We start from the raw sequence: 13,087 nt of genomic DNA, 5'->3' as shown, positions 1-13,087 counted from the left end.
GGCTTTTCTCAAGATAACATCACTACCACCTAAATCCCCTTGCGTCTCTTATCGCTCCTCAGAGTCCAGAAAGGTGATGTCATCCCTTATTGTGCTCCTCTATCCCTCTGTCCATCCCTGTAACGAGCTTTTTATCTCCCCCAGACCTCACTTCTCTCCTCCTTTCACAGCTGACTCCTTCTGCTTTATTCTCTACCTGTTTTCAGAATAGATTTGACAGTTTGTAGAGCTAATAGTGATAGATTAGATTGTAATTATTACTAGAAATGTATCTTACCACGTTTGGATTGCATTTTTTTTCTTTTTTTTTCTTTTTAAAACAAAAAGTGTTCAGAGAAGTTTTTAGTTGTCCCGTCTTGTTCTGCACAATATTGTGAAGCTGTGTGGTGGAACGGACCCGTTTTTTTTTTTGCAAGCAACAACTTTCTATAAGATGGGAACTATAAAACGTCATAACTTAATGTCTGATGATTGGACTTTTGAACAAATTGTGGATAAGGCTGAACAATGGCTCCTGTGTCCTTTAACACGAGATGCATCCCAGATAAACATCGTAACGCACACCACATGTCTCTATGCCAAACTCTCGAGGCTAACACTGCAACTCTCTGGAAGTCATAGTGTTGACATCTACAAATGTGTCCTGCTTTGTTTATTTTGCTTACGGCACACACATTCGTGGTTAGACAGAAACAGAAAGAGGCAGGGAGACTTTTCCGCGGCCTTCACCCCTTATTATGTTCATTAATATTATTAGCGTTCTTTCTTCCAAATATAGAAATCAATCTCTCTCGCTTTGTTTCCTTCACCTCCCTCCCCTTCTCTTCCCTTCACTGGTTTGATGTCCCTAATCATTTCCAGCCGTGAACTCCACATGAAAGACGACGAGCACTTGCCGTAATAGGGTGCTGAAAGAGTGGGCGAGGGGAGAGGACAGAAAAGAGGAGAGACGTGAAAAGAAAAGAAAGAAAGGGGAGGTCAAGGGAGGAATGGAGATTGAAGGAGAAGTGAGATGAAGCCTGGGTCCTCTTCTCTCTCATTTCAAGGTCTCATGTTATCATTAGCCCTAGCTGCTTTATGTTCCTCTGCCAAACTATTCCCCCCATCCTCCTCCCCCTCTTCCTCCTCCTCTTCCACCTTCCCCTCCCTTCTGTTTCTTCCATGCCATATATCTTAATTGTACCCATAGTGCCTCAAGTCATCGGCAATAGAGAGTCAGAAATTGATTTGGAGATCTGAGAATGTATAATGTGAGGAATGCAGCTCACTGGAGAGTAAAAGGAATGTGTCAGTGGGAGAAGGAGAGTAAGAGCATTGAATGAATGTTGTAGCTCTCTGTGACACTCCCACACAGCACTATTCCTTTAAATCCTTAGTCCTATTTCAGCCTGTTTTAAAAAACTTCGGCGTGTGTTCAATTACCTTACAGTGTTGCGTTTAATTGAAAGCTCCAGGTCCATTTTCTTTACCACATTGCTGTTATTTGAAAAGGTAATTTTGGTTTATACAGCTTGGGTTTACGCTAAATAGTTTTATTTTTTATCAAAGTGTTGTGAAGCAGTGCTCCAGGAAAAGTGGACATTCCTGAAAATAATGGTTGAGGGTGTACATAAAAGTGATATGGAAAGATACTGATATCAATATTGGCTAAACAGATTCCCTGATAAGCTAAGCGACGACAAGTTCTCCAGCAAAAACATATACAATTATAAATGCCAAGATCTTGATTTCAAGGAGAGTCATGCAAAAGTATTTTCTAATCATCATTTTTATTCTCTAACACAAAATTAGGAAAACAAAAAAACCAAAACAGTTTCGCTCACAGGTTTTGTTCTCTGGGCCTGTTCGACCTGGGAGAAAAAGATCCCTTCATAAATGCCTGGCACCAGTTAGAGGAGACGTGGATTAGGTACATCTCTGTGTTTTACAGGTTTTACTAAAAAAGCGTAAAGAATCTCTTTCCTTCACTTTCATGAGAAGCTATAAAAGTCCAGGGACACAGCAGCAGCTGCGACCGAAAAAAAGCTGCGCAGAAGAAGACTCCTTCTGACGCGATGTGATGTTTTACAGAGACAAACTGCAGAGAACAGCAGGATCCACCTGGACCAGTGCCCACATCTGGGGAATGATTAGAAATGAGGAGGGGGAGAAGAGAGGGAGAGAGAGCACAGTAAAAGGGAAGAAAGCAATGCGTGGAAAGGAAGAGAAGGACAGAAACAAGGGCAAAAAGAAGAATTTGGTTGAGGGTATACCTGTTACGTTTCAAATATATGTGGATCCTGTGGTATCATCACACAGCCCCTTTTAAACCTAACCACATCCGAGCAATAAATAGCACAGGCAGATGACTTTAATCGGGTGATGTGCTTGAGCATCGAGTTGCACTTGTATCTGCAGAAGGAGGATGGGGTTGACAGTGGGAGCACATGATCGAGAAAGGATGGCAGAAAGCTAGATGAGAGAATGAGAGAGATGGGTTGTAAAGAAGAAGAAAGTGAGACAAATAAGTAATGAGGTCTGGATCGTTTTGCTAATGCTCCAGTGAAAGATCACTCCCCTACTGTCCAAGCCAGGGATGAATGGCTCTCTATGGACAAAAACAAACCCAGGCCTGAGTCTTGGCAGAATCTGATCCTCGGCACACTCTGTCGGACTGTTTTTCACATAGTCTTTACCCTGCTGACTGGTGCTGTGTGAGACTGGAGCTGTGTGTTTTGACAGATATACTGTAGTGTTGCCGGACAATGAACTAAATGATAGGTAAATCTAAGTGCTGGAGGAGATTCATGTATCATGTATGACAAGTTCAGCTGGTTGGCAGATGCTAAAGTCCTGAAGAGCATTTGTATGTGCGTTAGTGTATTGATGATTTATCCACTGATAAATTCTCTGAAGGAAACTACGCAGATGGTACATCAGATAATGCTCTGTAGAAGTGATAATCGATTTTAAAAGTCTAACTTTCTGATCAGAAAATGCACAACAGACATGTTTAAGAGTGATATTTTGTTAAATGTAATATTTGTATTGGCAAAAACATGAAATAAGGGTGAGCGTCTTCTCAGAGAATGCCAACATCCAAATAACTTTAGAATTATAGCTGTATCTCAACATAGTTGAATGAATTTGTTCTCCTTGTAAAAGGCAGTTGATTATACTGAATATACCTTTATTTTATTTCTGTCAACTTGATCATAAATCTATTTTGAGTTTCGTTTATTGTCATTGATTATTTCCCTTTGCGCATGTCTACCAATGCTTCACCAAACACTGCTGCAATCTCCACATCAGGTAGGAAATCACAGCTCCCACAGGAAAGAACCACATTGGTGGTTTTTGCACTTTAAGTCCATTAAGTACAAATTGTGTGTATTTAACATTACTGCAGACCATTTTCCAAAGTGAACCGCACTCCAGGCATTCACCACCTTCCAGGCAACCATTAGTTTTTAGTCATCCATCCTGATAATGTATGAAAATCTGCTTGGAAAAACCACCATTATGGTCCTTTAATATATTATTAACAACCAAAGGATGTGAACGTTCCTCTTGAGGCTGCAGCTCATATCCCCCAATGCTGCATCATTTACAATCACTCATAAGTAGTATTACCACAAAGTGTATTAGTTAAAACCTTAAAAAAACATGGGAACCAACGTTTGACCTTTAAGTCAAAATGCAGGCCTTCTAGCAACAAGACCACCCTGTCTACAACAGCACACATCCAGAAACTTAAACCAACTTTATGCAAGTATTCTTCAGAGCAAGAGAGAATTAGATGTTGAAAGGTATGGGCCTCTCTCTCTCTGTATGTGTTGCTATGTAGTTGTATGTTTATCACAGCGGGGAACCTCTGGAGAGAAGGATGAGGAATAGGTGTGCAGAGCAGAGTCAGGCTGGTTGGCTGGTCATGGATCTGAGAACAAGCTCTCTGGTGTGGGAGGAATTCTTCTCTGGCAAACACCTTCGTCTGGTCTACCAGATCTCTTGATTTAAGAAGACATGTCGAGGATGTGTGTTTACTAGATTATCTTATTGGCTTAAAACATGGGCTACTTGTACAGACAGGATAAGTGCTATACAAGCATTGCAAGAGGAGTTTTTGGTTTTAAATTGGCATGTCAGTTTAAACAAACCTTATGGCCTGCATTGGATGAGGAACTTTTGATGAAACCCTAATTTATGTTTCGGCTCTGGAGAAGAGATAGCCTCATAAATATGTAATTTGTGAAGCTTTTATTCTACCATTTATAACTGGCTTAATCCTAAATCCTTCCATTTCCTGTTTGATAAAAGGGGCTCTTATAAATGACTCTACCAATTTCAAAATAAACATTGGAAAATAATAGTTAAATAGAGGTCAAGAAGTAAAATGTTTTATGTTTTAGCAACCCCAAAGACGGACAACGTTTGTTTTAGTCGTAATGTTTCGTACAGTTTGGGTTTTAAACTTAGACTGCACAAAACGTGGATGTATAGTCTCAGCGATGAAATCCATTGGTTTCTGCAGAGGCATTGTGAAGGATAACATGGAGGCCTGCCTCAGGTGGACACTTAAGGCACTGCAGTTCTTTGCTCCTAGCTGCGTTTTCTTCAGTTTATTAAAAGAGGTTGTTGTGTGCTTTTACTTTAGTGTTGATCATATTCTTTCTGGAAGTTAAATTCGCTAACCTTGTTGGATTGCAACCATTATTTTGTTTTTTTAGTTTGTTGTGGGTTTTTTTTTTTAATCATTTTTTGATATTTTTTTTTCAAATAAATCCTAAAGCCATCAGTACAAATGTCAGAGAATCTTTCGGAGGGATATGCTTAAAGTACCTTGGTGATGTGCTGTCAGAGAAGTGAAATGTTCTGAGACAGATTTGATCCTTACAGGCTCCTGTCTACAGTAGGATTTACATTCTTCAGCACACACTTCCAACCTTGGTGTTTTGACAATACTGTCATGTATTCCATCCTAGGAGAGTAGACTTTTTTTTAAGTCTCTGTTGTGTTGCTGCATATTTCTATATTTTTCTTCAGCATTTCAAGTTTGGAACCACATCTCTACTGCTCTGTATAAAGTACATGAAAGTTGAAAAAAGTCAAAACATCGTACCTTGTATTTTATAGCTCACAATGTTTCCATTATAGTGTGCTTGCAGTGGGGTTTTGCAACCTTGTGTTTGTCTTGCATATTTTGTTCAGCATGAAAAATCCATTCTTTGCTGCTGGGAATTTTAGCTTTTAGAGTGTGTGGAGAATCAATGTCTTGCTCCTCTTCTTGTTCCCAACTTCCCTACCAACACAGAACTCTTTTCAAACAGTACTTGTGTAATTATTTATGTCGTGTCCAAACATTTTATAGAATAAAAGACAATAACAAACCCAGTCATCTCTGCTTTGCGGTTTTATTCAGGATAGAATGCCCTTTTCCTTGTCTTTGAATATGATCTAAAGAGGAGTTGGGGGTAGAGATTAAGGTGACGATGATGTCACCCTATAACCAGGTGGGCGGTCATGAGTGTTTAAGCCCCTTTAATTAGATTTAGTGAAAAGAATGGGGTCATTATATATGTTAGTGTCTGTGAGAGCATGTACACGTTCCTCCAGCTCTCATCAACACAGGTGGCTAATCCATCACAGACCGCCAGAAAGATATGAGCCATAGCCAGACATGAGCCCAGATCCCAAAGATAGTGTTAGTCTCAACACTGTACTCTCTAGGAAATCCCACCAATGATCTCAAAGCCCCAGCTGTAAACACGGACTAACGGAGGACGTAGAGAATGACCCGTCAAAACCCACAACTGTCTAGCCACTTTAATGCTAAGGTTACAAACTATAAAGCAGTTTATCAATAAACCCACGTTTTAATATCCTATGCGAGCGACAATATGAGTCAAGGTGGTTGTGTTTTTTGTCTGCCTTTCTACAGCTTGTAGGTGAATGTGATGGTGAAGTGTTGCCGTGATGGAGGGAGGGTCACTGTTGGCGGTCCCGTGCTCTGTGTCAGAATGTAATTTGGGTTATTGCCAAGAATGTTACGATCTAAATATATAAAGAAATGTCAAATTTAAAAACACAAGCTGTACGGTTTTGTAGGTATGTGGAATATGATGGTTGAGTCCAACATATATAAAATCACACACAGTTTGCAGTGGAAGCTTGCAATGTATGTATTTGCAGCTCTAAATTGATATGTTTTAAAAACTTTTTGAGGAAATAACATACTATTAAAATAAGGGCCTTTGACTAAAACAGACAAAAAGCTTAATCTTTTTTTTCACGTTAATTATGACTACATTTATCTCATTGTTACTGAAGTATAGAATAGTAATGATGAAATATAGATTTAAAAAGGTTAAAAGTCAGAATATTTTATTTCAAGGACACAAGTCATGAGACTCTCATGTGACATTCTTAAAGCTCACATTTTTCTCAGAAGGCAAAAGTTTCCAGGAAATCCAACACATCGGATGTCTTACTGATCTCTCGTTAGCAGAGACTGTGTGACAGAGAAGAAGTGATGTCATGAAGCCCCCTGGGTCTTGGCTCGCCTTCAAGGCCTCCAGATCAGAAGGAGAATGCCTTTTTTTTTAAAACCCATAAACGACATGCAGCAAACAATGTAATGGTTCAGTGTAAAACTTCAGTCAGGGAAACGACCCCGGAGCACAGAGGACATTTCCCCTTTGTGTTTTGCAAGGAAACCTTTGTTGTATTATGAGAGTGATTTAATAGATTTCATCACAGCTTACAATTGATAGTGTGTGTGTGCAGTAGAAAGAATGATGTAAATTGGATGAGACAAATGAGGTCAAAGGTCAGGTCAAGACCTCTGTCTGTGTGAGCAGTTGTGAGCCATTTTGTAGGAGAAATGGAGAGTTTGGATTCATATTTGAGGTTTGTGTTTAAGTGGTTTAAGTCAGTCTGTTTGTTCTTGAAATTCCAGGGGAAACCCAGATTGTGCTACTTGACCTTTTAACAGTCATTAAAGAGCATCCAGTAGCCCCCTGATCCTTCCTACAACCTATGTTGAAAAACTCTCGTCACTAACTAAAGGTTACCTGTCAGTTCCGTCCCCTGTATCCATGGTTACAATGCACAGTTTTCCCCTGCCAGTTTTTCAAACACACCACAGGGGAGATCTTTCCGTCTTTTTTTTGCACAATGTTTAAGTGTAATCCATAAAAGTGAATGGCTCTTGCAGATGCTAGGTTTTTATAGTACCCTGGAAATCATAACAAGTGGTGCTATGGTGTGTGATATTTGGACAAGTGCAGATGAACGAGCCTGTGAGGTGACTATATTATAGGACATCACTGTAATAACAGAACTGCCCTCAGCTCATATATAATAATTATGACAGATGGACATACGCTTTCATGCAGATGTATAACCCTGCTGGGTTTGTTGATGTGATGCTTTCTGAAATCCTCGTGTCTCACGGGCTGTTTGGTACAGTTGGACCGTCCATGTCTTACCACATATTTCTTTTTCCCTTAGGTGTCAGCCGCAGACCAGGATCGTGGTTCCTTCGGTACTATATCCTACACGCTGGGATCTGGATCTGGAAGTGCACAACCATCCCACTTTACCATAAACAAGGAGACGGGACAGCTTTGCACCAGCACAGCTCTGGACAGGGATGAAGGCTTGGACAAGTTCGACTTGACTGTCACTGCAACAGATGGCGTAAGGATCTTCATACTATAAATACTTAAGAAATAGAAATCATTGGTTGTAATCTGACCAAACTTTTCATAATTTTTCCAACAAAGCAACTGTTGAAGACAAAGTATTAACTGTGTTCGTGTGTAGTGTTTGTCATTTTCATTTTCATGCCAGTTGTTGAACTAGAGAATAAAACACCATCCTTAAAAACAATAAATAAAGTTAAAGCAAACATACTAAATTAGTGTCAAACATAGCACTTCATTTAACAATCAGCCTTTGTTTTTTTTTATTTTGTCAGGCAAGATTACTCAATTCCCATTTGTTCCAGCCTTTATCCTAAGCTACTGTAACTGTAAGCTAGCATTAGAAAATCAAATCTGAGTGAATTATAACTGAAATAGACTTCTTAAAGAGATCAGAAGGTCACAGTCTGCTGAGCTCTAGCTCTATGTGCTGCTCTATGACCAAACACGTCCCCTGCTGTGGTATAATGCTCCCTCTGATCAGAGCTTCAAACTGAAGGCAAATTAAAGACGTGTCCAGCTGCTCTCAAATAAATCTCAAAGAGACATTCTGGACATGTGAAGAAGACAGCATCCTGTCTTTTTGCATTCGCCTTCAAAAAAAATCAAGGGGAACCGCAACAGCATGGCAAATCAATCAGAGCAAACCACACGGAGAGGTTAGGAAGTTAGAAAACAGATCCAGTTTGTATAAGCCTGTGCTGAAGGACAACATTCAAGTTAAATAATATGATGTTCTCTTGACAAAATTTACACACACTCTGCTCTAGCACTTTTAAAGTAGATTAATGCATTTTAAATTGAATTTAAAAGATCAATTAATCACATTAAGTGGCTTTAAATAGCTGCTGATGGAACAATAAATAATTTATCCTCATGTGTATGCTTACCTAAAGGAAAACATGAACGTATGCTGTAGTGTAGCAGTGGTGTTAGCCTGTATCGTTTTTTTTCTATTTACCTCAATTCAGGTAAAAAGTAAATTCAGAACTATAATTTAAGAACCAAACTCCCTGATGCATCTTCTCTCCCACCCAAGCACATTCCCATCTTAATTCATCTGCTGTCTTTTCCCTCCGTCTCAACCATCGCTGTTCTTAATGGCCTCGTAAAACTAAGCCTGCAGAAACAGTTTAATGAGGGCGCACTCTTCTCCTCTCTGACAAATGCATAGTACGGTTGATTGGCTCCATATTTCGTGGATCTTCAGCAGAGAACTTGTCTGACTGTGTCCCTTATACAGCTGCATCCTCTTTACAGTGTGACATCAATCTACTGTCAGAGTTTCATAACATGAAAGTCCTGGGCTGTCGCTTTTCACTAAGGGATAGAAACCAAAGTGAATGTTGTTTTCAGAGGACATACAGGACAGTCTATACGAGTCAGATTATCATTGTTGTCTGCTTTGTCTTTGGGTAGTATACTTACATGGTATTTTTTTCACAATTAAAAATCTAATCTAATCCATTTCTATTTTGTTTTAGGGTGGTCTAAGCTCAGTAGCCCGTGTTCGAGTCACTGTGGTGGACATAAATGACAACCGACCTGCTTTCTATCCAGTCCTCTACACAGTCAGTCTCAGTACCCATAGTGCCCCAGGAACCTCTGTTGTCAAGGTAACGGCAAATGATCCAGATGCTGGGGAAAACGGGAGAGTGACCTACCGCACCATACCGGGAGGGAGCTCTGCTTTCTTCACTCTCAACAAGGACACAGGTATACGTTTGTGCAATGTCTCACAACTTTAAACTTTCAATCTCACAGCAAAGGTTATAGAGTTCTTGGTTTCTTCCTCTCCAGGTGTGATTTCTCTCTCACGCTCACTCCATGGCAAAGCCAACACAGTGATCTCCATGGTGATATCAGCCGAGGATGGCGGTGGCTTAACGGCGCCTGTCAATGCCCGGGTCAATGTGAGCGTGGTTGGAGGTTCAGTGGCGTCTCCGGTGTTTGAGCAGGCCCAGTATTTCTTCACTGTGTCCGAGGATGTCCTGAGGGGGACGGCTTTGGGAGTGGTGCGTGCTTCTACAAAGACTGGTAAGGATGAGTTTTTTTCTTAAGTTGTCCCTTGAAGTAGTTTCTGCTTTTTTAACCGAATCGTTGAGATATCTATTCTGTCTATAGACGTTTTGTTGTCCAAATGTGCTCCACATGATTTGCCAGGGGGAAGTTGTTTTAATATGGTTTACCGGGTTTCAACTTTCTTGTAAGTGCCAGCGCAAAAATGCACTAATGAGTGCATGACGTCCTACCTCTTACTTCAGCACTTGTACAAAGCAGCACACTCATTGAGAAATCCCATCCATCACACAGTGTTGCCTTTACTGAGGATTATTTTCACTTTGGCAAGACAGAATGAATAACTGAGTTTGGGTCTGAGTGGGAGTCAGACTGATTTTTCTCCGTGGTGAAGTGGACAGTGGAACCATTATCTCTGTCTGTGTTAACTGGTTAAAGCTTGCAGTGAGTGATTCTATCTCGTTTAAAATTTGGAGTGTATTCATCTCTTCATAACACTTGAATGAAATGTAAACATTCATGAGTCCAAAACATTGGTTTGGTTCATTGATGTCTTCTTTCTTTTTGGTGTGTAAAGGGTAGGGGGAAGGAATGCGAAGGAGCTTCAAAATACGATATTATATTGGCAACACAATGGACCCACAATAACAATGATAACATGATTCAGTGATTTTGTGTAGATTAATGTATTGTAAGACAATCATGTAATGATAGATCATAGTGTCCGATTCAATAAAGAATACAGTTTACACTGCCGTCAACGACTCCTTCGGCCAGTTAACTTCTATTCATGTTACACTCATTAATGTCATAAAACCACCATGAAGAGTCATGGTGGTTTTTATTTGCAGGGAAGAGAGCTTTACTATTGCCAAACCAATATTTTCGGTATGTATTATTTTAGCTAAAGAAGAGTAGATAAGGAAGCTGTATGCAGGATGTTGAAGCTCTTGTCCTATCTACTAGCATATTTGTTTTGTTTATTAATTAAAAAAGAATTTACCGGTTTCAGGATTTTTTGATGCCTCTTTTGATTATGTATGAACTGATGATGACTCATTTTTAAATTGTAACTCTTGGCTCTTTTACTCACTCTTATTTTCTTCCTGTTTTGACCTTCATGCAGGTGCTTCTAAGGATATTTTCTACTCCATTTCCTCCGGGGACCCAGATGGTTACTTCACAGTGGACAGTGCCTCTGGTGCCATTCGCACTGCCCTCCCGTTGGACCACGAAACCTGCTCCAGTCTCGACCTGGAGATCCAGGCACGCTCTGGTTCTCCTCCGGCGTACGGAACCAGCCGGGTTCGAATAACTATCTCAGACGTCAATGACAATGCTCCAACTTTCCTACCTTCCTCATCAGAGTCCCTCCTTCTACCTGAGATCACCAAAATGGGGACTGTTATCTACACCATTCAAGCCACCGACAAGGACTCAGGTCATAACGGTCAGCTCAGCTTTGACCTAGTTTCTGCCGGAGCTGCGGGTAGCAGTGGACAGAGGACATTTGGTGTCGACCGCGGGAGTGGAGAGGTGCGTCTGATCGGGAGTTTGTCATATGAAAGTGTCCCACGTTATGACCTGCAGGTGGTTGCAAAGGATGGTGGAGCCCCTCAGCTTAGCTCGACCTTCACCCTTGTGGTCCATATCCAGGCACAGGATGCACAAGGTCCCAACTTTGACACACTGACCTACCGAGTGGAGCTGCGGGAAAACACACCGCTAAACACACGTTTCCTTCAGGTTCGAGCCCTGAACAGAGAAGCTTCTGGGAATGGTGGAAGCTCCTCCTCATCTTCTGCCTCCACTATTTCCTACCGCCTCAGACCTGATGGTGATGCTGCAGGTTTTGGCATCATGCCTGACAGTGGTTGGCTGTTTGTCCGTAGCTCTTTGGATAGAGAGGTCAAAGACATGTACCTGCTGACTGTTCTAGCTACTTCAGGCCCTGGAGGTATGGGAAGAACTGGCAGTGCAGCGGTAAGGGTGACGGTAACCGACGAGAATGACAATTCCCCAAGACTGAGCCAGGAGAGGGTCTTCCTGGCTGTCAAGGAGAACCTGTTGGCAGGGACTGGCTTTGGCAGGGTGTCTGCTACAGATAGAGACGCAGGACTGAATTCTCGACTCACCTACAGGCTGCTGCACTCTGACAGACACTTTCAGATTAACTCACAAACAGGTAAAGTTGACTTACCTTGTATCTATTTGAGATAACAACAGTATATGATTGCATTACGCAGTTTGTTGTATTTGTTTTTCCCTTGCTGAAATTCATCTACTACATAAACAGCACTAATTACAGCATAATTTCCCTTGAGGAATTTATATTTGCAGTTTGTCAATTCAAATTAACATGGTAATGACTCCCTAACTATTGTGAGTACTGCAAGCTAAGGCCTTCTCTCCTTCTCTTTTCCTAAGGCGAGATCAGCACCCGCCTGGCTATGGATAGAGAGCAGCAGTCCAGCTATCAGCTTGTTGTAGTCGTACAGGATGGGGGGACACCCCCCCGCAGTGCCACTGGTACCGCTCACATCACTATTTTGGACGAAAATGACCATGCCCCCAGTTTCACACACGCTAGGCCGGACAGAGAGCTGCTGCTTCAGGTGAGATTGAAGGGGAAGGGACAGATGAGAACGTCAGGGAGATGATTATTACCAAGGAGCAAACAGAAGCTACTCTGGTTTTAGATTACAACTTTCACCTATTGTAGAATGCTATCACAGCTACAAAATAAAGTTAATATGGAGGCAAACAGAAATAAGGTAGGCTCGGTAGGCTTCTTTGCCTATCTTTAGATGTTTGTGGTTTTTTGGTCAAAAGATGGCTGGAGAGTATTTCTTTGCTAACATCTTTGGACTTCATAACTCCTCTTCAAATATGCCCATTTACAAGGTGTCTGATTTTATCATGATTTATTGACAGCAGGGGATGAATCTTCTTTTTTGACCGTAAGATTTCACCAAGCAATAAAGGAAAATCAACAACTTTTTTTTTAAATTGCCTTCCACTTTCAACATTTGCCAGGTCTTATTATTTGAAGTTTAAACAAATATAAACATGTATAAATTATAAAAAAGAAAACAAAGACAGGATAGGGGTTGGGTGTTACCACAATAATCATTCTGTTTGTTGACAAAAAAGACATTTTAATTGATATCAATCACTCTCTATTATAGGTGATGGAGGGTCTCCCTTCTGGGACAGCTGTAGGCACAGTGACAGCTAAAGACCCTGATGAGGGAGAGAATGGGACGGTATACTTCTCTTTATCAGGTGGGCATCATTAATCCCCTTATTGTCATTGATATATGTAAGTGTAGTGTTTCATTTACATACCATTGACTTTGAGCTGATAACCATGTTTGTTTCATTCT

The 13,087-nt window shown here is 40.9% G+C and overlaps 1 protein-coding gene across 1 annotated transcript in view; it reads left to right on the top strand.

Annotated features, from left to right (window-relative positions):
- dchs1b (dachsous cadherin-related 1b) overlaps nt 1–13,087 on the top strand; it is an 84,201-nt gene that overhangs the window by 54,119 nt on the left and 16,995 nt on the right. The window contains exons 5-10 of the mRNA XM_079355267.1: nt 7,489–7,677; nt 9,167–9,398; nt 9,483–9,719; nt 10,828–11,886; nt 12,129–12,316; nt 12,890–12,986. Coding sequence (XP_079211393.1) covers nt 7,489–7,677; nt 9,167–9,398; nt 9,483–9,719; nt 10,828–11,886; nt 12,129–12,316; nt 12,890–12,986 — 2,002 coding nt within the window. The remainder of the gene's footprint in view (nt 1–7,488; nt 7,678–9,166; nt 9,399–9,482; nt 9,720–10,827; nt 11,887–12,128; nt 12,317–12,889; nt 12,987–13,087) is intronic.

Source organism: Symphodus melops, assembly GCF_947650265.1.
Source record: "Symphodus melops genome assembly, chromosome: 11".
NCBI lineage: Eukaryota > Metazoa > Chordata > Actinopteri > Labriformes > Labridae > Symphodus > Symphodus melops.
This window is presented reverse-complemented; position numbering and strand designations above follow the sequence as displayed.